Below are 27,021 nucleotides of genomic sequence, written 5' to 3'. Positions count from 1 at the left end.
CATCTATTCACGCTTTTAGTGCATTTGGTACGATGGACACCTCCCCGCCCCCCCACCCAACAGCGGCTCAGCGCACTTACCAAGAATGGGATGGGGGTTGGTGAGGAAAAATGGTGCAGTGCTGGTGAGAACTTCAGCAGCGGCCAGCCTGGACTCGGTGGGAAGATGATCTTCACAAGAAGAGAGGACCAACTGAACCCACTGCTTCAGGTTGGGGGCCACCAAGTCCCTGGTCTAAAAGTACAAAGTATACATACAGCAGTTCAGAAGATGCGACATGGGCAGACATGGAATTAGGGATGAGCTACATATGCGTTTCCCAGGCTCCCTTGCATCGGGGAGTAACGTGATTAAGTTCTGACTAATGGGATGCCATTAAAAGTGGTATCTGTGCAATTTCAGGTAATATGTAAGGAAATATGTGTGACCTTCACTTCTTGGGTTCTCTGTCCTGCTAGTTGAACAAGGACAAGATGATGGGAGCTGGAGCAACTATCTGGGACCAGAAGATGGAAGCCACTTATTAAGGACAGCGGAACAACAAGGTAGAAGGGCCGGGGAGCCCAATAATGTCATGTCACTATCTGCTTTGGACTGCTTCTCTCTGGTTTAAGCCATTGTATTTTTGAGTTTCTGTTACATTTAAAGCAGCATCCTAACTAACATTATTGTTTAAACAAAGCCCTACTGTTGTTTCTTTATAGTAACAGCTTTATTGAGATACAATTCACATACCATATAATTTACCCATTTAAATACATAATTTAATGATTTTTAGTATATTCACAGATATGTGTGTACAACCCTCACCACAGTCAATTTTAGAACATTTTCATCACCAAAAAGAGCAGCCCTGTATACTTTTTTATTTTATTTTTTTGGCGGTACGCGGGCCTCTCACTGTTGTGGCCTCTCCCACTGCAGAGCACAGGCGCACAGGCTCCGGACGCGCAGGCTCAGCGGCCACGGCTTATGGGCCCAGCCACTCCGCGGCATGTGGGATTTTCCTGGACTGGGGCACGAACCCGTGTCCCCTGCATCAGCAGGCGGACTCTCAACCACTGCACCACCAGGGAAGCCCCAGCCCTGTATATTTTAGTTATCATCCCCATCCTGTCAGCTCCCCCTCGCCTAGCCCTAAACAATTAATCTACTTTCTGTCTTTATGGCTTTGTCCGTTCTGCACATTTCATATAAACTGAATCATACAGATGGCCAACAGGCACATGAAAAGATGCTCAAAACCACTGATTATTAGAGAAATGCAAATCAAAACTACAATGAGGTATCATTTCATACCAGTAAGAATGGCCATCATTAAAAAGTCTACAAATAATAAATGCTGGAGCAGGTGTGGAGAAAAGGGAACCTTCCCCTACACCATTGGTGGGAATTTAAATTAGTGCAGCCACTATGGAGAACACTTTGGAGGTTCCTTAAAAAACTAAAACTAGAACTACCATATGATCCTGCAATCCCACTCCTGGGCATATATCCGGAGAAAACTCTAATTGGAAAAGACACATGCTACACCAATGTGCACAGTGGGACTATTTACAATAGCCAAGACATGGAAGCAACCTAAGTATCCATCAACTTTATCCATGGATAAAGAAGACGTGACATATATACACAATGGACTATTACTCAGCCATAAAAAAGAATGAAATGATGCCACTTGCAGCAACATGGATGGACCTAGAGATTATCATACTAAGTGAAGTAAATCAGACAAAGACAAATATCATATGATATCTCTTATATGTGGAATCTAAAAAAAATAGTATAAATGAACTTATCTACAAAGTAGAAATAGACTCACAGACATAGAAAACAAACTTACAGTAACCAAAGGGGATGGTGGATGGGCAAGGGGAGAGATAAATTAGGAGTCTGGGATTAACATATACGCACTACTGTATATAAAATAGATAAACAACAAGGACTTACTGTATAGCACAGGGAACTATATTCAGTATCTTGTAGTAACCTATAATGGAAAAGAATCTGAAAAAGTATATATATATATAAATATATAAAACTGAATCAAAATTAACTATACTTTAATAAAAAATGGTTAAAAAATTGAATCATACAATATGTGGTCTTTTGTGACTGGCTTCTTTCACTCAGCATGTTTTCAGGGCTCATCCATGCTGTAGGATGTATGTATCAGTACTTCATTACTTTTTATGGCTGAAAAATATTCCATTATATAGATATACCATATTTTATTTACCCATTCATCAATCAGTTGATGGACATTTGGGTTGTTTCCATCTTTTAAACTCTGGTTCTTTACTTTTTCTAGAAAGGGGATTATTGTTCCAAATAAATTTTACTTCCCCTATCAGCTAAGCCTCTTTAAATGTTCAAAATGAGATTACTGGCTCCTCTGATCATCTATGAGCATCTGTGGAACTGAACTGATCAGTGTCTTAGATCATGAGGAAGCTGCTGACTTGTTAACTTTTCTCTCCCTGAAAAATTTCCAATATTCTTCAAATATCGCTTCATTCAAGTACCAAGCAGTGCCTCGGAGATGCACATGACAACTGGTTAAAAATGGCTTTAGATGAGAACGCTGTCTTTTGACAGACTTGTTAGGCTGCCCTGTGACTACTTTCTCAGAACTTGTTCCCCACCCCCCACCCCCCGCCCCAGGCTGCAGTTTTTTTAAGCAAATCCTCTCCCTTCCTACAAACTCTCCTCCTATCCTCCCCAAGACACACACATGACTTTATTTTTAGCTTTTTGCATCTCCTAGTGACCACCTGGCTCTGGCCCCTTGGCCTGCCTCCGAATGACAGACCCAGAGAAACTGTGTATCTGCTTAGTACTCACCCTCTGGTCTTCTCTCTGTCCAGCCCCAGGCTCTCTGAATTTAACAATCTCCTATGTGAAGTCTTCCTCAGCTCTGCAAACACTCCCTCCGGCCTCTGCTTTCCCTCAGCCTCCTTCCTACTAGAGTATCATTTAATATCATGATCTAATGCTCCTTTTCTCTCGTTAGACTGCCCTCCAGTCTTCATCCTTGTACCCCCAGTACCTCTCTCAGGGCTGCTGGAGCATAGGAATAGGAATCCACAATGTTATGGTGCCACGATCACAATGTGGTGATGTGAAACCAAGATCTTCAGGTAATTTTACTGTGGTATTGACTGCCTTCTGTTTATAATAATTCTCTGATGGTGGCATCTTTCTCATATGCCCCTAAGTATGCAAGTATTTGTCCTAAGGCATCATTCCAGGAAGCTGTTTTTTTTTTTTTTAAATTGAAGTATGGTTGATTTACTTCAACTATACTTACAGTGGTTTCAGGTGTACAGCAAAGTGATTCAGTTATATATATATTTTTTCAGATTCTTTTCCATTATAGGTTTTTACAAGATACTGAATATAGTTCCTTGTGCTATATAGTAAATCCTTGTTGCTTATCTATTTTATATGTAGTAGTTTGTATCTGTTAATCCCATACTCCTAATTTATCCCTTTCCCACCCTCCTTTTCCCCTTTGGTAGCCATAAGTTTGTTTTCTATGTCTGTGAGTCTGTTTCTGTTTTGTATATAGATTCATTTGTATTATTTTTTAGATTCTACATATAAGGGATATCATGATATTTGTCTTTCTCTGTCTGACTTAACTTCACTTAGCATGATATTCTCTAGGTTCATCCATGTTGCTGCAAATGGCATTATTTCATTCTTTTTTATGGCTGAGTAATATTCCACTGTATGTGTATCTCCCATCTCCTTAAGCCAACTGTCTGTTGATAGGCACTTGGGTTGTTTTCATGTCTTGGCTATTGTAAATAGTGTTGCTATGAACACTGGGGTACATGTATCTTTTCAAATCAGAGTTTTCATCTTTTCTGGATATATGCCTAGGAGTGGGATTTCTGGATCATATGGTAGCTCTATTTTCAGTTTTTTAAGGAACCTCCATACTGTTTTCCACAGTGGCTACACTAATTTACATTCCCACCAACAGCGTAGAAGGGTTCCCTTTTCTTCCCCAGGAAGGTGTTTTGATTACTTTAGGTCCACCCCACCCCCAAAGACATGTTCTAAGACAGGTGGGACACATCTGGGCCTCCACGCAAAGCCAGCTGGACCACGTTTGGGGGGGATATTTAAGCCTTAGCGATATATTTTCATACATAGTTGACTAGGATGCAATCCTAGTGACTTGCAATCCTTGGAACTGACTTGCTCATTCCCTCATTAGATGAAGAGTCTAGCGAGAAAAACAGGAAAAAACAAGGAGTTTGGGCATAAATGCACGTATGTCCTGGAGGAAGGAGGTTGTGTTACCCTCATGGACTCAAATCAAATGTGCCCAGAACAAGAGAAAAGAAATGCCAAACATGGTGCTCAGAAAATTCTCCCCAAGTTATACCTAGAGTGAAAAACCAACACGAATGATATTTTTGTAGAAGCTACACACATATGCCACAGAGATTCTGCCTGTGGGACAGTTCACTTTTACTGACACCTTCCAGGGAAATCAGAGGACAGAAATCTAGACCCCAAAACAGGGGAAATCAGCCTCACCTCCTCACACGTCTGCATGTGGTGGGCAATCACTTTGGAGGCGAGTCTCAGAGCTTCACTTTGTATTTCAGACCTAGGAAAGTCAGCCAGAAATCACACAAAACATATACTCGCCCTGAAACTAATATAATATTGTAAGTCAATTATACTTCAATAAATAAATATGAAAATACATACATAAATAAAATCGAACATTTTATATACATATGGTTTTTACAGGTAGTCTGTAATCCATGTGGCTGTGAATACTACTAGAAATCTCTACCTTGTGGCTATACAAATGCCTCCGGAAGCAACTACCTTTTGGTAACTAATGGGGAACTCTGACATCATTCTATTGCTTGGGCTCAGAACACAGGCTGGGCTATGCTCAAGTTCATTACATAACTGACTGATGGGACCATGTGTTGTACCAAGTTTGCACAGGGAGCACTGGAGGCAAACCTTTCATTGGAAGCAATATCCATTGTCCAGATCAAGAACTCCTTTGGGGTTAGATGGACACAGCGCTCTGTCTGAGGAAGCCACTCACTGGGGTCCATGCAATGGAGAATTTTCAGTATCTGTGCGAGCCAGATCCATGGAAAACAAACAAACAAACAAACACACACACACCTCAGAAAAGTCTGCAGAATCTAAATAATAATCATTTGTACCAACAAGGGACTCTATCTTTCAAAAAGCGCCCACTGACTTCTTTTTTCCCCCTTAATAGCTTTGCGAGACCAAGATAGTCTAGAGCAGTGGCATACTGGGATCAGAGGGTAGATGCCATATTCCTAGGTCAGTGCCCTTTCCTTTTGATCATGCTTTCCAGGTGACCATCTGCCCCCAGAGAGCCATGTCAGCAAAGACTGCTTACTCTCTCAATCTCTATCTTTGGTTAATCTCTGTCATCAATACCATTATCATCAAACACTTTTCTCAGCGCTCTTTTATGCATGAAGCCATGCCAAGCACCGTGCGAGAGTCCTTGCCCTTTGGATGCTGAATCTCCTTCCAATCCTGGAGATGCCAAAACCGATCCTGCCTCCTGACCTCATCACTCCAGTGGGCTCACCAAAGACTGTGGGGAATGGAAAGGGGTGGTCAGTACACCAGAGACTTCACCTTGCAGAGGCATTCTGGGTGACTTTCCTTCACAGCCAACATCAAGAATGTCCCTCCCGTATTCCATAGCAAGGGCGGCAGTCCCTTCTCTCCTAGTCCCGAGGCTGCTGCTGAGAACCTTTCCAACAGGGCTTCCAGCGTCAGCAGGCGCACTTCAGGGAAGGAAGACTCTAACAGCCGAGAGAAGGAGATGGGAACGTCCCTTGCCTGCTCTCCAGCCTGGGCCGCTACTGCCCACACTGCAGCGATGGCCAGTTTGGTGAGGCTCTGGAGGTACTGGGGCAGGCCTGGCACCGTGAAGGTATAGGAGAATCCGGTTATCAACTCGGATCCCAAGATGATCCTTCTGACTTCCTCCCAGAAGCCAAGATGCTCCAGAACTAAAAAACAAAAAAGCAAAGGAAAAGAGGCAATCACTTTATTCAAACTTCCACAAAAGGACACAGGTGAACACACAAGACTCCGCATACCCCGGGTGGGACAAGCAGACGTCATTCCTGAGTAGATTTCACACTAACCATGTAGTAAGTGCCTAGGCCACTAAGCTTCAGACTTCTGGCCCAGAAGCACTTTCTGTTTAGGTAATTCATGATTTTCCCCCTAGAGTGACAGAAGGCATTCCTATCAGAGATGTGCTCCTGGCATCCCTCCCTAATAGTCAATAAATATAAACTCAGTGACCTCCTGAATCCTCAAGCCTCATAGCTGAGCAGGATAAAAGAACATCTAGTCCACGCTTCCCTCAGGGGCTCAGATCCCCTCTACAGCACCTTTTCTCAGAGGCTCTTGGTAGAACCCTACAGTCATTTGGAGCTCACAAGACAGACTGTTCCACTGTTAATAGATCTATTTGCCACAAAGTTCTTTTTGGAGTTTCCACTCAGTGGTCCAATTCTGCATTTTGAGCCCTTTAGGCATTTGAATACAGTTATTATATCCCCTCTGTCTTCTCCAGGTGAAACACTCCGTCTTCCTTCAACTAGCCCCCAGATGATGGGGTCCACCCTCTCTCACTGTTCTAAGCCACCTTCCTTTGGATGTGCCTCACCCCTCTTCAGGCATGGCGCCACACAAGGGCACACGACTCTCCCTCGTGGTCTGAGCAGCAGGACTGTTGCTTGCCCTGTTCTCACATGAGGTTCCTGGAGTTGTATCACACTGTTGACTCATGTGGAGCATAAAGTCATCTGAACCGCAGGCCTTTTTTTTTTTTCACATGGTCCACTGACAGTGGTGAGTCATCCATCTCCCACCTTGTACTCAGGACTTAGATCAAGACTTGTTTTCTTTGTTTGTTTGAAACCGAAGCAGATCCCTGTTAAATTTTATGGTCTGCCTTTTAGATTGCCGAGATCTTTTTGTATTCTCAGTTCTGATCACAAATATTTATTGCCTGCTTACTATGTGCTGGGTGCTAAGTGAAATAAGACTAATGCCTTTAGGGAGGTTTATATTCTAATTTGAGAAAGAGAAATGAATGACTAGGTGATTCTAATATAGTGGTGGAAGTGATCACCTGAGTCTTAAAGAGGCAGAGAGAGGTGAATGCGTTGGAACCAAGCAAGGTTCAAAGCAAAGGTTCAAAGCAGAGAGAGGTGAATGCGTTGGAACCAAGCAAAGGTTCAAAGCAAAGGTTCAAAGGTTCAAAGGCATAAAACAGAATGGACCACGTGAGGAACTATAGGCAGTCTGACCTCAGCACAGAATTCGAGGTGGGCAACAGCGGGAGATGAGGCTAGAGCAGCAGCATGTCCAGGACATGGGGAACCTCCTCGGCCACGCGAAGGAGCTTGGACATTTTTCTGCAGGCAAGGGGATGCCATCGAGGGGTTATTTTAAGCAACAAGGTCAGGTGAACATGTCCACTGAAGTGTTCTTATTGCTGAGAGGCCAATATTAGAGGCAGGGAGCCCAGCTGAACAACTACTGCAGTAGTGGAAGAGAGAAATGATGAGGGTGTAAAGTAAGGAACAGACAGGAAGAAGATGCGTTTGAGAAGCATCGAAGGAATAAAACTGGCAGCACTGGGGGACTGGCTGGGGAAGGAGTCTTGGGTACCTCCCAGAACCCAGATTCTTCATACAGCACATTCATCATCCAACAGAAGCTGGGTAAACCTCAATTTGACAGGCAGGCTGTAAGTTATCACTAAAGATGTGGACTGGACCAGCGTGGAGCACAGAGGGCTTTGGTGAGTATTATAGTTGGCTCCCTGCCTGCCCCACCCCCCACCCCACTCCAAGCTCTCATCAATTCATTAACCACCTCTCTTAGGGTCTAGGTATTCCCCAGTTATGAATCCTCCTAACTCTACCATTCTGCTCACATGTTATCTACAAGAACATCAGGAGAGACTTCATCAAATGCCTTGCTAAAATTTCGATATCTCATAACTCAGTGAACACTACTGACTCCTAGAAAACGATCACAAACAGAATAAAAATGTAAAAGATTAAAGTAACAGTTGGAAAAAACTCACTTGGAATTGAAATATTACATAGGCTTGCAATAATCCAGGAATTATTGCAATAATAAATAATAAAAATATAGACTATTCCTGTTACACATCAAACTGTTTCAAAAAGAAGTTTCTCCAGGGGCTTCCCCGGTGGCGCAGTGGTTGAGAACTTGCCTGCCAATGCAGGGGACATGGGTTCGAGCCCTGGTCTGGGAAGATCCCACATGCTGCGGGAGCAACTAAGCCTGCAAGTCACAAGTACTGAAGCCTGTGCGCCTAGATCCCGTGCTCCACAACAAAGAGAAGCCACTGCAATGAGAAGCCCGTGCACCGCAACAAAGACCCAATGCAGCCAAAAATAAATAATAAATTAATTAATTAAAAAAAAAAAAAAAGAAGTTTCTGCAGAAAGGTAGAAGAGGGGCTTGGGCTCCTATATGATGGTGCCCCTAGAGGCCACCACCCCCAACCTGCTAGCTGTGCTTGCAGACACACCGCTGCTCTTAACCCAGACTCTGCTGAGGTCTAAGTTCCAGCAGGAGGGCAGCCTTCTTTGCAAAGCAGCAGGGAAAACCCCAGGTGTCAGGATCCTCAACTTTTGTGTCATCATCTCTATTTTCAATGCCTAAAAACCTAATCCCAGTATAATTTAGAAATGAGAAGACCACACTCCAGTGATCTCCAGGTGTCACTTTCCTAGCCTTCCCACCCACTGCTACCTGAGGACAACACTGTATCAAAAAGGGTTTTCACTTGTTAGGCTAGGAGTCAGAAACATGGCTCAGAGACATGCTCTTTAAAACATAATTAAAAACAGGAAGAACTGTCTTGGTCATTCTGGATAATTTTCAGATGAACCTGCTCTAGGTATTCCAGGCGGAGTGTATAGTCCGCTGGGCTCAAGAGCTAGGCACCCAGACATACTTGCTTCCTTTAAGACCTTGAGGAAGGATGACATGATCAAGCAGCCCAGGACTGAAGGCACAACCCCAAAGATAGGGGACATGGGGCACCTGCTCAGGAAGGGCTTCTTTGGGACTTCTTGGCCTCCACTGCCTGTGGACTTCAGTATAATCCCATAAGCATGCATTAAGCATATAGTAGGTACTTCGGAGATACAGAGATTCAGAGCTGAGAAAGAAAAATTACCTGCTGTCAAAGAGATTTAAAACTGATGGGAGGATAAAGACAACCACTAAAATTGCAAAATGCTTAGTACCCTAAAATCATTAGTGAGAAGAGCTGACAACTATTGAGTATTAACGTGCCAGGCACTATAGAATATTATATATCCATTATTTAATGCTATGAATAATAATTACTTTTAGAATTGACACTCGTTGAGTATTAGTCTAAGCACTTCAACAAGTACTAAATCATTTAATGAAGTAGGCGCTGTTATGATTCCCTGGTATTTTACAGATGAGGAAAGAGGTTAAGTTACTTGCCCAAGGTCACACAGGGAATTGTAGGTAAAGGGAATACGAAAGCCATAAGAATGACCAAAATGAAAGCAATGTGCACTTATTTTCTATCGTAAGTAAAAAAAAAAAGGGGTGGGGCTTTCAGAAGGGAACAAAATTTAAGATGGGCAGGGACTTCCCTGGTGGCACAGTGGTTAAGAATCCACCTGCCAATGCAGGAGACACGGGTTCGAGCCCTGGTGCGGGAAATCCCACATGCCGCGGAGCAACTAAGCCCGTGTGCCACAACTACTGAGCCTGTGCTCTAGAGCCTGCGAGCCACAACTACTGAGCCCGTGTGCCTAGAGCCCATGCTCTGCAACAAGAGAAGCCACCGCAACGAGAAGCCTTCGCACCTCAACGAAGAGTAGTTCCCGCTCGCCGCAACTAGAGAAAGCCCGCGCACAGCAACTAAGACGCGCCCAGCCTTTATCTATCTATCTATCTATTTATTTATTATGGACACTGAGGCTGCCCAGAGGTGCCTGCCTGGGAGAGGAAAGGTCAGGGCAGGTGCTCAGGGGAGTTGGGAGAGAGTAGACAGGAGAGACCTGCGAACAGGTTCGCTGAATTAATGTGTCAATAGAGGAGCAGCAGGGGAGGGTAGGTCGGAGCCACAAGCTAGGAAACTATCAGATGACATTCATGTAGGCACTTTCTCCAAACTGCTGCTTAGAAAAAATGTTCTTGGTTCTGCAGCAAGACCCAATGAGGTGTCCTAAAGCAGAGTTTCTCAAACTTGAGTGAGCATCAGAACCACCTGGAGGGCTTGTTAAATCACAGACTGCTGCCTGGGCCTCACCCCCAAAGTTTCTGATTCAGGAGGGCGGGGGTGGGGGCTGAGAATCTGCATTTCTAACAAGCTCCCAAGTGATGCTGCTGCTGGGCCAGGTACTTCAAAACCACTGCCCTCAGGGGATGGTTTTTTTCTTTTAATTAATTTAAAAAATTTTTTTAATTAATTTATTTTTGGCTGCGTCGTGTCTTCGTTGCTGTGCGCGGGCTTTCTCTAGTTGCGGCGAGTGGTGGCTACTCTTCGTTGCGGTGCATGGGCTTCTTCTCATTGCGGTGGCTTCTCTTGTTGTGGAGCACAGGCTCTAGGCGGCCGGGCTTCAGTAGTTGTGGCTCATGGGCTCTAGAGCGCAGGCTCAGTAGTTGTGGTGCATGGGCTTAGCTGCTCCGCGGCATGTGGGATCTTCCCGGACCAGGGCTCGAACCCATGTCCCCTACATTGGAGGTGGATTCTTAACCACTGCGACACCAGGGAAGTCTCAGGTGATGGTTTTAATAAAACCAACCATGCCTCAATCCCACCCTTGTAGATTCTGATTCGGTTGGTTTGGAGTTGGTCACAGACATCTGGAGTCTTTTTTTTTTTTTTTTAATATTTATTTACTTATTTGGGTGTGTCCGGTCTTAGCTGCAGGCATGAGGGATCTCCCCTTGCAGCGCGCAGGCTTCTCTCTAGTTTTGGTGCATGGGTTCTAGAGCGCACGTGGGCTTAGTTGCCCTGCAGCATATGGGATCTTAGTTCCCCGACCAGGGATTGAAGCCGTGTCCCCTGCATTGGAAGGCGGATTCTCAACCACTGCGCCACCAGGGAAGTCCTGACATCTGGAGTCTTAAGAACAGGTAATTCTGCTCTGTGCCCCAGCTGAGAACCACACTCCTCGGCTACGACTTTCATAGGGGCTCACAGGGTTTTCGGGATGGGCAGTAGGGGCTGCAGTTCCAAAGAGCACAGCTGATCCCAGCCCAGTACTTCACCACAGTGAAGAACTAGAAAGTTCACTGCCCCCCATTTTCTCTTACCAATAAAAACATCAAAGGAAGGGAAACCTCCAAGAATTTAAAAGAATGAATAAACTCTATAAAGGCCCCTTGCAGGCAGGCCTTTGATACTGGCTCATTATATACAGGTTCTGTTCTAGGGCTAGGGTGTAGCAGTGAATTAGAAAGACCAGGCTCTGCTCTCATGGAGTTCCCATTTAGATGTGGACCACAGAACACCCTCTGCCCCTCCGCCAGAGTGAGGGGGTCTCTGGGCAGAACAGGAGGTTGGGATTAGAAACATGAGCAGCAGCAGTGACTAAAAAGGACGTATTGCTTTCCTCTCTAGCACAGCAGTTTCTCAGCCCGGGAGGTACATTAAATTTATCTGGAGAGTTTAAGAAAAACACTTACGTCAGGGGACACTTGACTGCATCTCTGGGGCGAGCCTGGTTTCAAGGTGACCCAGGTGATTCTATTGTTCAGCTGAGGTCACAGCTACTGTTTTATGGGCTCTGCACCCCACAGCACGTAGAGCTCACCAAATGGATCTCACAACCAGGATTTCTTCCTAGTGAAGCACAGTTTTGTGTCCTGCCCTACCAAATGCATTTCAAAGTTGAGATCAACACCAAGTACTTGTTTCCATTTTTGTGAGGGCCTGCTGTCCACAAGGTACAAAAGAAACAAACAAACAAAAGATACAAAAAACCTCAAGTTAGTTCTTTGATGGCACTTAGTTCTTCTTCAGTCTGAGGTCTGGCAACCCCCTTCTCTAGAAGATAGCTTTTCTACTTGCAATTTCAATTTTGCTGGCTTTGGGTTGCCTCCTTTCTATCTTTCCTGGAAAGTCAAGTGTTCCAATTAAAGAATCAAGTCCCTCCCCTTTAATCGCCCCATCTTATTTTTCATTACTTAGATGATTTTTATAAACTCTTGTTAATTGCAGTTTTTTCCCAGCCCTCCTTGTTTGGAATATCTTTGGAGTTTCCCAACAGTGTAGTCATTTTAGTCACCCAAGTATGTGTGACTGATTCTAAACATCCAATTTGATTTCACTTTTGAAATTAACTTCTTTTTTTCTTCTTTAGAGCAAGCATATTTCCAGCCTTCAAAGGAATGGCTTATTGGCTGGATTCACTTGGAAAGACAATACCTCCTGCTGTGCTATGTCCCGGTTCAATGGAGAAATAATTCTCAAGTTTGGAATTCAAGAATCAATCAAATATCAAAAACAATGTGACAGGCTGGTATAAGTTGCCAATATTTTATTTTGTAAAGAAAGGATGTTAAAAACCTACCATCTATTATTTCGTGAAAGAAAGGCTATCTGAACAGCAAAAAAGTCATAGATTCCTAGTGTCATCATAAAGGACAATTTTTTAAAAAAATGTGGTTTAAAGAAAAATTTGCTATAGTTGTCATTTTGCTATAGTTTTATTGTGAAAATATCACCAGGGAGTAGCATTAGGGAACTGCAGCTTTGGAGAAGTTGATCAAGTTTCCTGAGGTTGATGTGTTTGGAGAACATGCCCAGCCTGAACAGAGGTGTCCTAGAGAGGAATGAAGGGACTTTGCCGAGTCCCTCAGGACAGCGAGTAGAGTGTCTGTGAGAAGGAGCAAAGTGGTCCATTCACACAATTCCCTCTGGGAATCTCAGATGTGTTATTTTAGCAGTTTTAGTTCTTTGGCAAGTTGCAGATTTCAGTGTTATGTCTGCAACCTGAACAGTGATTGCTAAATTAACTGGATTTCAAAGCTGCCATTCTCTAACCAACCAAGGTAGGGCGCTAACATCAACCCAGGCTGCTGAAAGAGGATTTAAAAAGCAGCACTACCTAGAGCATGGTCAGCTCCTAGTTCCCAAATCCGTTCTATTATTTAGTGAAGTCAGTCTCCTCCCCAAAGGAGGAACACAGCCCCAAAGGGCAGGCCCATGGGGCATTTATCTTTGATTTTCTGAGCTACAGGTTTGTTAAAAAAAAAAAAAAAATCAACGTAATTTTAAACGATTCATGTTAATCTAAATAGCTTTGACGAGAGCATTCTGGAAAACAATGTGGATGATAGCATTACCACATAATTATGGATATAGTGGAGTTTCACCATAAGAGCATTTAATTTAGGTGAATTTAACTCTAAGTACTCGGCAAACAGAGAGAAAGAGATTGAAAAATAACAATTAAGGGCTTCCCTGGTGGCCCAGTGGTTGAGAGTCCGCCTGCCGATGCAGGGGACACAGGTTCGTGCCCCGGTCTGGGAAGATCCCACATGCCGCGGAGCGGCTGGGCCCGTGAGCCATGGCTGCTGAGCCTGCGCGTCCGGAGCCTGTGCTCCACAATGGGAGAGGCCACAACAGTGAGAGGCCCGTGTACCGCAAAAAAAAAAAAAAAAGAAAAAAGAAAAATAACAATTAAAAGCGAGAGGGCAGTTTCACCTGACATTCCAATCACTGAGCATATCCCCAGGATGGTGGCTGTGCTGTTACCTTAGATGACTGGCTCTCAAACTTCAGCGTACTCACCTCCAGAGTTCCTGATTCACTAGGTCTGGGACGGGGCCCCCCAAATCACACTTCTAACAAATCCTGGGTGATGCTGCTGCTGATGCAGGGACCACACTTTAAGAACCACTACTTCAGACCATCTGAGATCATCCGTGCTTCTCATAGTGTAAACATCTTGCCATGCCGAACGTGTATAATTCTAGTGTTTAATGGTATTTGTTTTTATACACCATGGCCCCTAATCATATGTCAACCCCTTCATCTAGTGCTCAACCAAAGAGCTCCTGAATATTACATAGTTCCTGGCCTTCGCTGTTAATGTCACGAACCAAGATAGCCTGATTGCTTTGTGCTGAGCTGGCCAAAATAAAAGGGGCCAGAGGGAGTAAGTGTACAGGCCCAAACTGACAGAGTTTTCTTGGCCCCAGTAGAGATGGTTATGGGAGAAGCTAAAACCCCAGTAATCACAGCAAACGTGCTCTACTTGTAAGCAGCAATCAGAATCCATAAAGGGGGAAGGATCCTCCTCAGGACTGAAAGGACCAACAAAACAGAAAAAAAAAATAGTTTCACTGCTATGGAGTAAGTCACTTACTGTGGATACCATGTAAATGGCAATGATATTGATTGTGCCGCTATGGTGGTCACTTGCCACTGACTGAGCCTCAGAAGAATGTTCTGTTTTCTGCCTGACCTTGCACATGCTGTTCCCTCTGGCTTGAATGAATAAATGAACAAATGAATTTCTCTTTCATATATTGTAATGGTTCTGAATTCTCTGATACCATTTGGTCAAGAAAATTTTGTAGAAATTTCCCCTATCCTTCCCCCCCTCAGAATCTCTACCCTCCTTAAAGAAGTAGAGAGTGAGGAAATACGAAGCAGATTTTACTTTTAAGGCATAATGAAAGGGCCAACTTTTTCTGTTTCAAAGATCTGTAGCTCTGGTTAGAGAGATCTGTAATCAGATCCAACAAAAGTTCTTATCTGGAACAGTTGATAAACTGGTTCTAAAAATAATCACAGACGATAATTTGTACACTCCGTGAATGTTAATGTCCTGTTATGCTATTTCTCAGTTAAAAAAAAACTGTATTTGTAGAGAAAAGGAAACCATAGGAACTACAACAACAACAACAACAAATCAACTGATTTAATAAATCTTGGCTTCTCCTTATCGAAGGGAAATTCCATTCTTCTATTTAATCCTCTGCCCCTCCCAGTAAACTGTAATCCAGACCCGAGGGGCCCTTCCAGTTACAAACACGTAGAATGACCTAGTGGAAGGGTTTGGAGACTAACTTTGTCTAGAGAAGTGCCCTGAACTGGTACTAGTTGTTTATTTCTTGCCTACTTTTGTTTCTAGGTCTCTGGACTCCTAGGTCTCTAGGTCTCATGCCCGGCTTTCATAGGTATGGTGCCTGACACACACCCCTTTGAAAATATTCCCCCTTTCCCTTGTCCCAGCCTATTCCCAAAGTATTTTTTTTAAGCACAGAATTCCTTATCTGCTGTTGAGGAAGAAGGAAGAGTTTCTGAGAATACTATTTGAAGAACTCTCTAGTCAACCCGTAAAATAGGCACAGTCCCAGTGGCTTGGACAACACGGAGTCAGAAGAGCTCTGGAAGGATTTGGGTAGGCTAAAAATGAGCTCATCAGGCACTCGGTGGGACCAGCAGTTTTTACTTCTCGCCTCCACCCATCATCCCATCCCTGCTTCTGCCCAACACTGGGAGGAAGTCAGGAAATACTTGTGGATAAACACATGACAACCCAAAGACACAAACATAAAATTACTTCTAAGTAATACACTGCTCTGGATTCTTTGTCAGCGAATTGCTTCTAAGGACAAAACTGGGAAATCAGAAACTTCCTTATCATCACACCTTAGACATCCCTGTTTAATTTAACCTTTTCCCCACAAAGGACCTCAGGCTTCTCTTCCACCCTTAGGCAATGAGATACAGTGTGAAATCAACTTGAGAGTCTTGGTAGCCGGCTGGGAAGACTCCTTTAAATAACTGGGGCTTACTTCTATTGTCTCACCTGTAATGAGAGACTAGGACCACTGATTTCAATCCCTTGCCAGCACTACAGTTTACAGTTCTGGGAGACACAGACTCTAAGACTGAAGAGGTTCCTGGCACCACTGGACTACATCAATGTCTCTGGGAATGATGCTACAAGGTATAGTTTACAGCTGGCAAACCCAAGAGAGTCTGGCTGGACTGCAAATGCTACTTAATGTGAAGTCTGGCCCCAGCCAGGGAGGAATTAAGTAAATTCTGCCAGATGGGCAATGGAGGTGAGTCTGGGAGTAAGCATACCTGGCCATGGGACCAGCAGAAGCTCTGTCTCCTCCTCTGGATGAGATGACCATTCATTTCTTTGTTCTTGCTATCAATATTACTTCCTAATAGCTGCTTTTCTTACAGTGTTGGAGTTTTCCTTTTGTGTTACTTTTCATGGAGTTTTTACAGTTTTTTTCATGTGACCTTCACCTCAATCCTCTGAAGGTATTATCCCCACTTTGCAATTGAGGAACTAAGAGGTTTCAAAACAAAGTGATGAAAGTGATTTCTGCTTTAACCCATGAAAATTTAACTGCTACAGAAATTGCCCTTTGCCATAAACAACTAGAAAACTAGACAAATGTATGAAACTATCGTTTTTAAACATCAGACATGAGTAGTATGTTTCCCTGAGAGAAGGAAACAAACAAGGTAGGCCTTATAGTTGCCCTGGACTACTACCTAGAGGCAACTTCCATGCTCCAGCACAGAGAGGGGGAACCCAGAGCCCAGAGATCTTGCTGAGCCAGAACAACTGGATATTCATATGAAAAAAAACAAAAAAAGAGAACTTTGACCTTATCTCATGACATACATGAAAATTAGCTTAAAGTGGACCATGGATCTAAACGTAAAACCTTAAATAGCAAACTTTAGAAGAAAACCTGGGACTTCTCTGGTGGTCCAGTGGTTAAGATGCCACGCTTCCAATGCAAGGGGTTGGGGGTTCAATCCCTGGTCGGGGAACTAAGATCCCACATGCGGCGCGGCATGGCCAAAAAAAAGGAAAAAAAAAAAACAAAGCAAACTTTAGAAGAAAACCTGAGAGAACATCATTGTGACCTTAGGATAGGCAAAGACTTCTTTACTAGTGCACAAAAAGCGTAAGACACAGAGAAAAAATGGATTAATCAGACTTCATCAAAATTAAAAACAGTTGCTCTTCAAAAGACATTGTTAAGGGTTTCCTTGGTGGCGCAGTGGTTGAGAGTCCGCCTGCCAATGCAGGGGACACGGGTTCGTGTCCCGGTCCGGGAAGATCCCACATGCCGCTGAGCGGCTGGGCCCGTGAGCCATGGCCGCTGAGCCTGTGCATCTGGAGCCTGTGCTCCGCAACGGGAGAGGCCACAACAGTGAGAGGCCCGCGTACCGCGAAAAAAAAAAAAAAAAAGACATTGTTAAGAAAAAAGACAAGCAACAGATAGGTAGAAAATCTTTAACAAATGTTTGCATAAAATACTTATATCCAGAACACAGAACTTTCACTACTCAGTAATAAGAAAAACACAATTTAAAAAAGAAATGTGCGAGAGATTTGAATAGACACTTTACCAAGAAAGATATATGTATGGCAAATACGGTACACGAAAAGGTGCTCAGCATAACTGGTCATTAGGGAAATGCAAATTAAAATCACAGTGAGACACCACTACACATGTACCAGAATGGCTAAAATTAACAAGAGGGGCAATACCACATCTAGATGAGGATGCAGAATAACTGGACCTCTCACACATTGTTGCTGGGAATGCAAAGTGGTAAGGCCCTTTGGAAAGCAGTTTGGCAGTTTCTTATTACCTAAAGAATCCTTATCATATGACCTAGTAATTCCTTTCCTAGGTTTTACTTATGAAGGATAAAAACATATGGCCACACAAATACTTCTATGCTCAGAGCTGCATTATTCACAATTTCCAAAAAGTGAAATAATGCTACCAGAGCTGCATTATCCACAATTTCCAAAAAGTGGAAGTGCCAAAATGTATTTCAACTGGTGAATTAATATAAACAACACATGCATATAATGGAATACTACTCAGCAAGAAAAAGTCATGACACATCACATTAATAAAGGACAAAAATTATACGATCATCTCATTAGATGCAGAAAAAGAATTTGACAAAATCCAACACTCTTTTATGATAAAAACACATCCTGATTTCAAGTTATCATAAAGCAACGATAATCAAGACAGTGTGGTCCTGGTATAAAGACAGACATACAGATCAATGAAATAGAACTGAGAGTCCAGAAAATCCATGTATTTATGGTCACTTGATTTTCTGACTGACCAAGGTGCCAAGACAATTCAGTGGGGAAAGGTGAGGTCCTTTAAACAAAGAGTGCTGGGACAAATGGATAGTCACATGCAAAAGGATGAGGCTGGACCTGTACCTCACACCAAATACAAAAATTAACTCAAAATGGCTCAGAAACCGAAAAGTTAAGACATAAAACTATTGAATTCTTAAGAAGAAAATGTATACAAGTTTTTGTGACCTCGGATTAGGCAACAGTTTCTTAGATATGACATTAAAAGTATAAGGGACAAAAGAAAAAGCAGGTTGGACTTCATCAAAACTGAAAATTTTTGTACATTAAAGGACATTATCACAAAAGTCAAAAGTCAGTGCACAGAATGGGAGAAAAAATTTGGAAATCATATATCTGATAAGGAATTAATATCCAGAATATATAAAGAATTCTTACAACTCAAGAATGAAAAGACAAACAACACAGAGGATCAGAACAGACATTTCTCTAAAGAAGGTGTACAAGATGGCTCATTAGCATTAGAAAAGATGCCCAACATCATTAGCTATTAGGGAAATGCAAATCAAAAGCACAACGAAATACTACTTTATACCCACTAGGATGGCTATAATCAATAGATGGACAATAACAAGTATTGTCAAGGATGTGGAGAAATTGGAAACCTCATACATTGCCAGTGGGAATGTAAAATGGTGCAGTCTCTTTGGGAAAAGTTTGGCAATTCCTCAAAAACTTAAACTTAGAGTTGGCACATGGCCCAGCAGTTCTACTCCTAGGTAAATACCCAGGAGAACTGAAAGCATATATCCCCACAAAAACCTGTCCATGGATCTTCATAGCATTATTATTCATAACAGCCAAAAAGTGTAAACAATCCAAACGTCCATCAACTGATGAAACAAAACATGGCATATCTAACAATGGAATATCATTCAGTCATAAAAAAAGAAAAGACTCATGCTACAAAATGGATGAACCTTGAAAACTTTAAGTGAGAGAATCCAGACACAAAAGGCTATATGTTGTATGATTCCATTTACATGAAATGTTTAGAATAAGCTTTCAGAAACATCTTGCTTAACTAATTTAACTGACATGGGCAACTAGTTTCAGATTATCTGTGAGGACTGGGGTTAGAGTGGGGCAAGACAGGAACACATAGAAGACTGAAATCACGGATGTTCTGAGACCCCAGCTGCCCACTGGAACAGTATTTGACTCCTGGGGTGGAAATGTGAGTACGAAGGTTTCATGACATGGTTCTGTTACAGATCCAGACACTTGGCCCAACTCTCAACACTATTAACTCTGGTCACGGAAATGGGCAGTGGACCAGGAGCCAGGAAAGCTTGACTTTTTCACTAACCAGCTGTGTGACCTTGGGCAAGTCACTTAATTGTTACAGTTTCCACTCTACTTACTGATGAAATGATCTCTAAACTCTAAAATTCTAAGAATTGTGGGCCACTGTACTCAGCACAGGGCTTGGAATTAACAAGGGGTCAATACCACATGAACCTAGCAATCTAATAACACATCCTGTATTATTCTTTCTGAATGGTAGCTAGGAATCATCTGCTCATTTTAGGAGCTCACTGTTCCCTGGGAAAGAGACTTTTGGCAAAAGCAACAGTTCAAATGACAGTCCCAGTGTTTTGGAGAAAGGCAACTAACTTATTGATAACAAAGCCTATTTTTTTTTTTTGAAATTTCATAGCTGCAGACCCATAAATACAAAGTCCCTAGAAGACTCTAAAAATATGTTCTCAATTCCCTTTTATCTCCCACCCAGAGCTGAGAGAATAGCATCAACTGTGTCATATTAAACACATCTGCGTCCAACACCGATAAAAGTGCATGACCGCGGGAACAGATAAGAATTGTTTTCAATTTGTTCAGATGGGATTGGTTAAATTTAACCTAATTAGACCAAATAATCAAAGCAGGTGTTTGTAAGTTGCCAATGTTTTTATTCTCTGTAATTGTTTGGCTATATTTCCCAGGAACTTAGGTAAAGGAAGTTATAATATGTCAAAAAAAATCACTGACCTTATATTTATTCTTGTCACACATATATTATTCATGTTCAAGGCAGTACAAATACAAGGCATCACTGAATACTTCTCACAGATTTTTACCACTTAACCACCATCAACATCTAAGCTGGCCTTTGGGAGGGCTTATGTTACCGAACTTCCATGATATAAACACAAGCAGTAAAAAATGAGAGCCTGTCTTCTAATCTTGTACTGATCTACAAGGCACACTGACTTGGCATTCAGACTATTTAGGGATCCTGACTTCATGCTCACAAGCTGGTCACTTTTAAGGCATTTAGAAGAAAAATAATAACAATAATAAAAGTTACATTCTAGTTAAAACAAAATGTTTATTGCACTTGGCAGAATGATGAGATCCGAACTATAAATGCCAACTAACAAAGAAACCACAAAATGCGGTTACCAGCAGCCTGGTATTAGGAAGTCTTTCATGCAGTGGCTGTAGGTCCACTTTCAAAGGGAAAAAGGGCAGGTAGCTGCCCGGGAGCGTTAAGCTTTCTCTTTCTAGTAACTAGCCCTGGGTACGCTCTCATATTATTCCACACACTCCGGAGACGGGAGATAGCAGTGCAGGCAAGAAAGTCCCCATAAAAGCATGTGATTGCGAAGCTACTGGGAAGGGGGATCCCTCTTTGAGGCCTGGGGATTCTGCAGCAGGGGCAGAAGCCCGGGAAGCTGAATCAACATAGGGGTCTAAGGCACCATCCCCGAGACAAGAAGTGGTTTTCCTGACTCAGGCCTGAGTGTGCTGCGGGACCACGTTGGAGGTGGCTGGAGAGCGCGGACTCTGCTCTCTTACTGTACAAGTGACGTCTGGCAGTTCTCTCTGTTCCTCAGTTCCCTCACGTCTAAAATGAAGAACCACTAGTACCTCCTTCACTAATGCGTGCAAAATGCTTGGCACAGTGCTCGGCATGGAGTTAAGTGCTCAGTACACATTGGCCATAATTATTATGATCCCTACAAGGGAGATGATACTGAAAATAATGTTTCCTAAAAATTAGAATATAATGGGCCTCCCATATACATTTCAGGGGTAGGGAAACAGCCTTTTGAGATCACTTACACGATGTGGGTAGGATGGACAAATCCTTCTCCACCTAAAACACTTTTTGGAAACTGTCATTATGTCCTTTCTTTATTTCTTTGGGAATAACTAATCCTCTTCAAGATTCATATTTTAATATGTAACACATAATTACAAAAGAAAGAACGGGGTTACATAAAATTAGTAAAATGGAGACTAGGAAAGGAAAAATCCACTCATAAACCCACCAAGAGAACTTAAACTGAAAGTCAGACAGTGCAAATAGGTAAGATATTTGTTTAAACACTTGGTAAAAGAAAATGTTCAATTCAGTAGCTGTGAAAAACACAAATTTAAGGGGTGTGGGCATAAGAGAGAAATAGAAAGTCCACCTCTCAGAAAAAAGGGAGTAAATATTTAGTCAAGTCTCAGATAGTATTTCAGTAAACAGATATTTCAATGGAAAATTTCCAACCTGAGAGCAAATAATTTAAGATGGGTTTAAAATGAGAATGAAAGCTCTCCATTTCCCTGTCCCTGCCCAGACCTGTAACCCAGCCTCTGAGTCCTTGGAGCAGTTAGGCTCTTTCTTCCTCATCCCCCCAACTCCAATTGGAGACTATAATTTTCTTTCTAGCAGGAAACTGATACATACTAATGATGACAGCTGGATTCAGAAGAGGAAAAAGAATACAGGGGACAGAGAGTCCTTGTGGGTTTAAATTACTTTAAAACTCAAAACAAAACCCCCAGATTTGGAATTTTTAAAACCTAGTTAATGGCTAAGGAAACCTCAAATGATTGGGAAGTACTAAGATAAAAGTCTGAATTACACAAAACACATCATTATCTTAAGCTGTTCTAATCATCTTCTCTGCCTTTCCCCTTCACTGGTTTTCTCATTGTTTATGCCCCCAGCCCTTCAATGTTCTAAGACATTTTAGAGGTAGAAATAGCCTTCCAAGGTCACTTACAGAATAGTGTTTGAGAGGAGACAGGCAGATCCTCCTCTGTCCAAAAAAGTTTCCCAGAAATTGACATTACTTCTTTTCTTTTAGAACAATTAATCTCCTTTAAGATTCATACTTAGATACAGTTACTGTTGAAATACATGTATATACACACACATGAATAAAACAGAATTATGTTATGTAAAATTGGTAAAATGGAAAATAAGAGGAAGAAATCCCCCTAAAATCACACCATGCTAAAACAACTATTTTCAGCATTGTACTGCCTTTAACTCTAGTCCTCCACTTTGGACCCCCCCATCTCCCAAACCCTCAATGATGGTTATGACAATGCCCTGACATTCCATGAATGCATTTACAGTTACATTCTTTTTCCGTGGCAAAGGAACCTGGCTCCATTAAGGATCCTAAGACTCCTTTAAGGATGGGGGCACAGAAAATGTCACTCGGTCTTAAAAACCACGTGATCCTACCCTCTGTCTTATATCCTCCGATAATCTCTTTTGCCTACAGGGTCAAGTTCGAGCTCCTTAGACTTTGGACCATGCCGCTCTCCTTGACTGAGTTCCCGCCTCCCAGCCTCACTTCTAGTCACACCTCCTGTCCTTGAACCCAACACTGCAATCGCACTGTCCCAGTTCTTTGAAAGCTGTGCTGACGTGAGCGCCTGTGGCTGCAGACATGCTCCCTCCTCTGTCTATAATACCCACCTGTCCTTTGCCCATCTGGTGAATTTCTACTCATCTTCAAAACTCTGCTCAACTACCTCCTCCTCTATGAAGGCTTCCTTGTCCTCCCAAGTAGAAACGACCTTTCATTCTTTAGTGCCTCCAATGTATCCCATACACACTTCCTTTATAGCATCTGTAATCCCTTTTTGGACCTACGTATAAGCCCCAAACATATCATGTGTCTCTCCAGATGTAGGTGCTTAACTTGTCTGACGTTAGCATGTCATGTCTGATGAACAACAAAAACATAATGAACAATAACCACAAGATGATCCTTTTCTAGATCAGTCAGAGGGGCAGGAGCATTCCAAAGTGGATTCTTGACATTCCATGCCAGGTATGCTTCAGTGTTTTCCTAGGAAAGCAGGCATTTCTTCTTTCTTGAAAATGTTGAAGAACATGAGGAGAGTTGTAAGTGTGAGGGATTGACCATAACTCTGCCAGGCTGCAGGAAACTGGATTAGATTCATAGTTTCCAGCCAGTGATAATTATAACGATGATAATAATATTAATGGTAGCTAAAATTTATTGAGCACTTATTCTGTGCCATACAAAGTACATTCTTTACATAGGACTTTACATGTGTTAGTTGACAACCACTCTAAGGTATAGATCCTATTATATCCCCAGTTACAATTGAGGAGAAGTGTCTCAAAGAGGGTAAATGACTTGCCTAAGGTCACGAAAGCTAGTAAATGGCAGACCTGGGATTCAAACCTAGGGATCTAGCTTTAAAGCCTATGTAGTGTACTCCCTACTCTGAGCTCTGTGAGCTTTAGAGGTATATAGATGTGTATTTACAAACATATAATATATACATTTGATTTGAATTTGGAAAATGAATTTACGTGTGATTGATGCATGAGTTTAAATAAGATTTGTATCTTGATGACACCTGTTACTATTCTAAAAACTGAGGAAAATTCTGCATTTCAATCAATCAGTTAATAACAAATCCATTTAACGCAGGCCTACTACTTGCTTAGTTGGGGGACACAGGACCTAACCACGATCCATTCTTTCAAGGCATTTACAAGGTAAAACTGTCACGACAATACTTAGAAATCATACTGAAATCTACACATCCAGGTAAGTGATCACCTTGTTTGGTGATACACTTAGCTATTGCTCAAACTGCCTTTGGAAATAATTTATGAAACACACAAGAATCGATTTAACTATTTTAAGCTCACAGTTTACTTTTATCCTAAACAGTGCTATCTACCTTAACTGCCATTTTATTTGACATTTGGTTCGTTCTAAACATCTAATTCATCCTCAAAGGAGGCGAATTTGCTACCGCTATTTGTGTGGATGTAGTATATGAATACATACAGTCATATAGAAGACACATACATATATATCCTGTGGTTTACGAGGGCAATTCCCAAAGGACTGGAAAAAATCAGTGCTTGTCCAATAGGAATATATGAGCCATATATGTAATTTTTGATTTTCTGATAGCCACATTTTAAAAAGAAACAGATGAAATTAACTTTAATAATACTTTTTTTTTTTTTTTTTTTTTTGCAGTATGCGGGCCTCTCACTGCTGTGGCCTCTCCCGTTGCGGAGCACAGGCTCCGGACGCGCAGGCCCAGCGGCCATGGCTCACGGGCCCAGCCGCTCCGCGGCATGTGGGATCCTCCCGGACCGGGGCACGAACCTGTGTCCCCTGCATCGGCAGGCGGTCTCTCAACCACTGTGCCACCAGGGAAACCCTAATGATACTTTTAATTTAAACAAATATATCAAAAATATTATCATTCCAATGTGTAATCAATGTAAAAATTATTGAGAAATTTAACCTTTTTTTCATACTAAGTCTTCAAAATTTGGTGTGTATTTTATTCCTATAGAACACCTCAACTTCGATCAGCCACATCTCAGTTGTTCAAGAGCCGCATGTGGTTAGTGACTGCCATACTGTAGAGTGCAGGATTAAATATTTAGAGCTATAGCTGTCATGTTAGAAAAAGAGTAAAAGTGCCCCACCCCTTGCATATCTTACTCTGAAAAGTAATGACTCTAAGAGGTATAATACATTGATGCAAGTGAAATACTGCTGAGTAATAAACAACAGCTTGTGATCACATTTAATTGGGGCACAAACGCTAAATAATGCAAGAGTTTGTGGAAAGGATGATTCCAAAAGGCCGAAGTCATCTTCATGGAGGAACCTAGCTCATCAGTAAAGGACAGGCAATTGGAGAAGAAAGAAGGGTATTTTACAACATTCAAGGGTTAAACCCTTCCAGACAAGGAATAATGGTACGAATACACCAAGAAACACTTAGTTCAGAAAAACCTAATGATTATAGTCAACCACACAACTATGATAGGAACCCAGTGAATGGATTTGTAAGTAGTGAGCCACTCTTTCACAGACAAGGCTCTTTAGACATTAAGCAGAGAAGTATTACTAAGCTACATGAAATTTGGAACTGAAATACAAAAATGGTAGAAACCCCACATGATTTACTTGGTAACACCTGATTCATAATCTCTTTATATAAAATCTCTGGACCCCAGTTAACTCAAGTGTAAAATAAAGTGGACGCAACCCTGAGGTCCCTTATAGCTAGGGCGACCTGTGATTTATTGTGCAAACCTGGACACTTTCAAGAGTAAAAGGGGCACTATTAATAATTATGCTGGGGTAAGAGGTATAAACTAGAAGTGTTTCACAGCCATAAAACTATATGATCCTCTTCTACCAAAAGGATGCAACAGCTACCCCTATGCAGGGACGTGGAGCTGATCAAAGTCCAGGTGTGTTCTTATTACCTCTGCATGGCCACAGGGGCCTTGTGGGCTAATATGCATTGATACGAGTGAGGCAGCTTCGCACCTCCCCCCCAAAGCATTTTAAATTGGCTTGAATTTGGGAACAGGGTTCCATATGGACAGAGCTGGACTCTGACAGCCTGAATATATTTACTGAAGACAACAAATCATTGACAGACTAAATGTAACAGAGGAAAGGCCTGGCCTGCTTGTACTCAAAATCTGACTTTGTAATTGTAGCCTCCTTTAGACAGGCCTAATCAATTAGAAGAGGCTGATTTTAACCAGTTGCAGGCTCATTACCCTGCATTCCAGTTTGTGTTGATGAAAATCAGTTTCAGTCTGTGGCCTGGAACTCATGTACAGCACTTCCTGAGGCCTCTTATATAAACACATCAAAACATTTTTTTATTTGGAGCTGCCCCTCTCCCTTTTAAGAAAACCACTTTGTGAATCATGATGAAAATAGAACAATTGCATGTGGATCTGGGGCCCATACCAGGAAATATACATGACACCAAGGAACATGTATAAAGTCAGAGCTCGAGGTAGCGAGGGGTGGATTTGAGATTGAGTCTCAAATATCCGGGCTCCAGCATCAAATGAGTCCACTAGGCTATCTCTACAAAATGGAACAGAATGAACTCTGAGTTATTGAAAATGATGACCTTTCAAAGAAAATGCATGAAATAGGAAAGAGCCAAGGTCTCAGAAATACAGAGGTATCTGAGTAGAGTCCAGACTCTTCCCTGAATGACCAAATAGAAAACAAACTTGCAACTAAACAAGGACAAGTTTCCTTGGGAAGCTTCTATGAGGAAACCGTATGATACTATGTTTAATTTTGATATGTGGTTAGTCCTGCAAAAGTAGAAGGTGGGCGAGTGCGTAGTAGAGCCGCTCAGTACCCTACCTACATTTCAAAGACCTGTAATCATTCCAAAATATGATACAAATATGACTCATACCTGGCCGGTTGTCTTTTGAGGGTTTGTCAAGACAGCAAGTCAACAGGAAGAGAATATCAATATACACAGCTCTGGTCACCAAACATGGATTTTGCCTAGAAAAGTAAAGAACAGAAAATAAATTGATATTTTCTCTCTCTGAAGCCTGAGTCACAGAAAAGAGAAAATGGGTATTTTCTACCAGGCACGTCATGAAGCTCAGAGTTGTAATGAATGCTAAAAATGATGGACAGTCACCAATGGTGAGAACACACGAGCAAGTCAAGGA

General features: G+C 42.2%; 1 protein-coding gene across 4 annotated transcripts in view; it reads right to left on the bottom strand.

Annotated features, from left to right (window-relative positions):
- The window catches only part of THADA (THADA armadillo repeat containing), a 314,824-nt gene that overhangs the window by 51,820 nt on the left and 235,983 nt on the right, over nucleotides 1-27,021 (bottom strand). For all 4 annotated transcript variants that reach the window (XM_060026719.1, XM_060026718.1, XM_060026720.1 and 1 more), the window contains 5 exons: nucleotides 26,754-26,848; nucleotides 5,665-6,044; nucleotides 4,999-5,117; nucleotides 4,555-4,627; nucleotides 81-234 (listed from right to left, as the gene is read on the bottom strand). In XM_060026719.1, coding sequence (XP_059882702.1) covers nucleotides 81-234; nucleotides 4,555-4,627; nucleotides 4,999-5,117; nucleotides 5,665-6,044; nucleotides 26,754-26,848 — 821 coding nt within the window. The remainder of the gene's footprint in view (nucleotides 1-80; nucleotides 235-4,554; nucleotides 4,628-4,998; nucleotides 5,118-5,664; nucleotides 6,045-26,753; nucleotides 26,849-27,021) is intronic.

Source organism: Delphinus delphis, chromosome 12, assembly GCF_949987515.2.
Source record: "Delphinus delphis chromosome 12, mDelDel1.2, whole genome shotgun sequence".
NCBI classification, from domain to species: Eukaryota; Metazoa; Chordata; class Mammalia; order Artiodactyla; family Delphinidae; genus Delphinus; species Delphinus delphis.
Note: the sequence above shows the minus strand (reverse complement) of the source record. Positions and strands in the feature narration are given on the sequence as shown.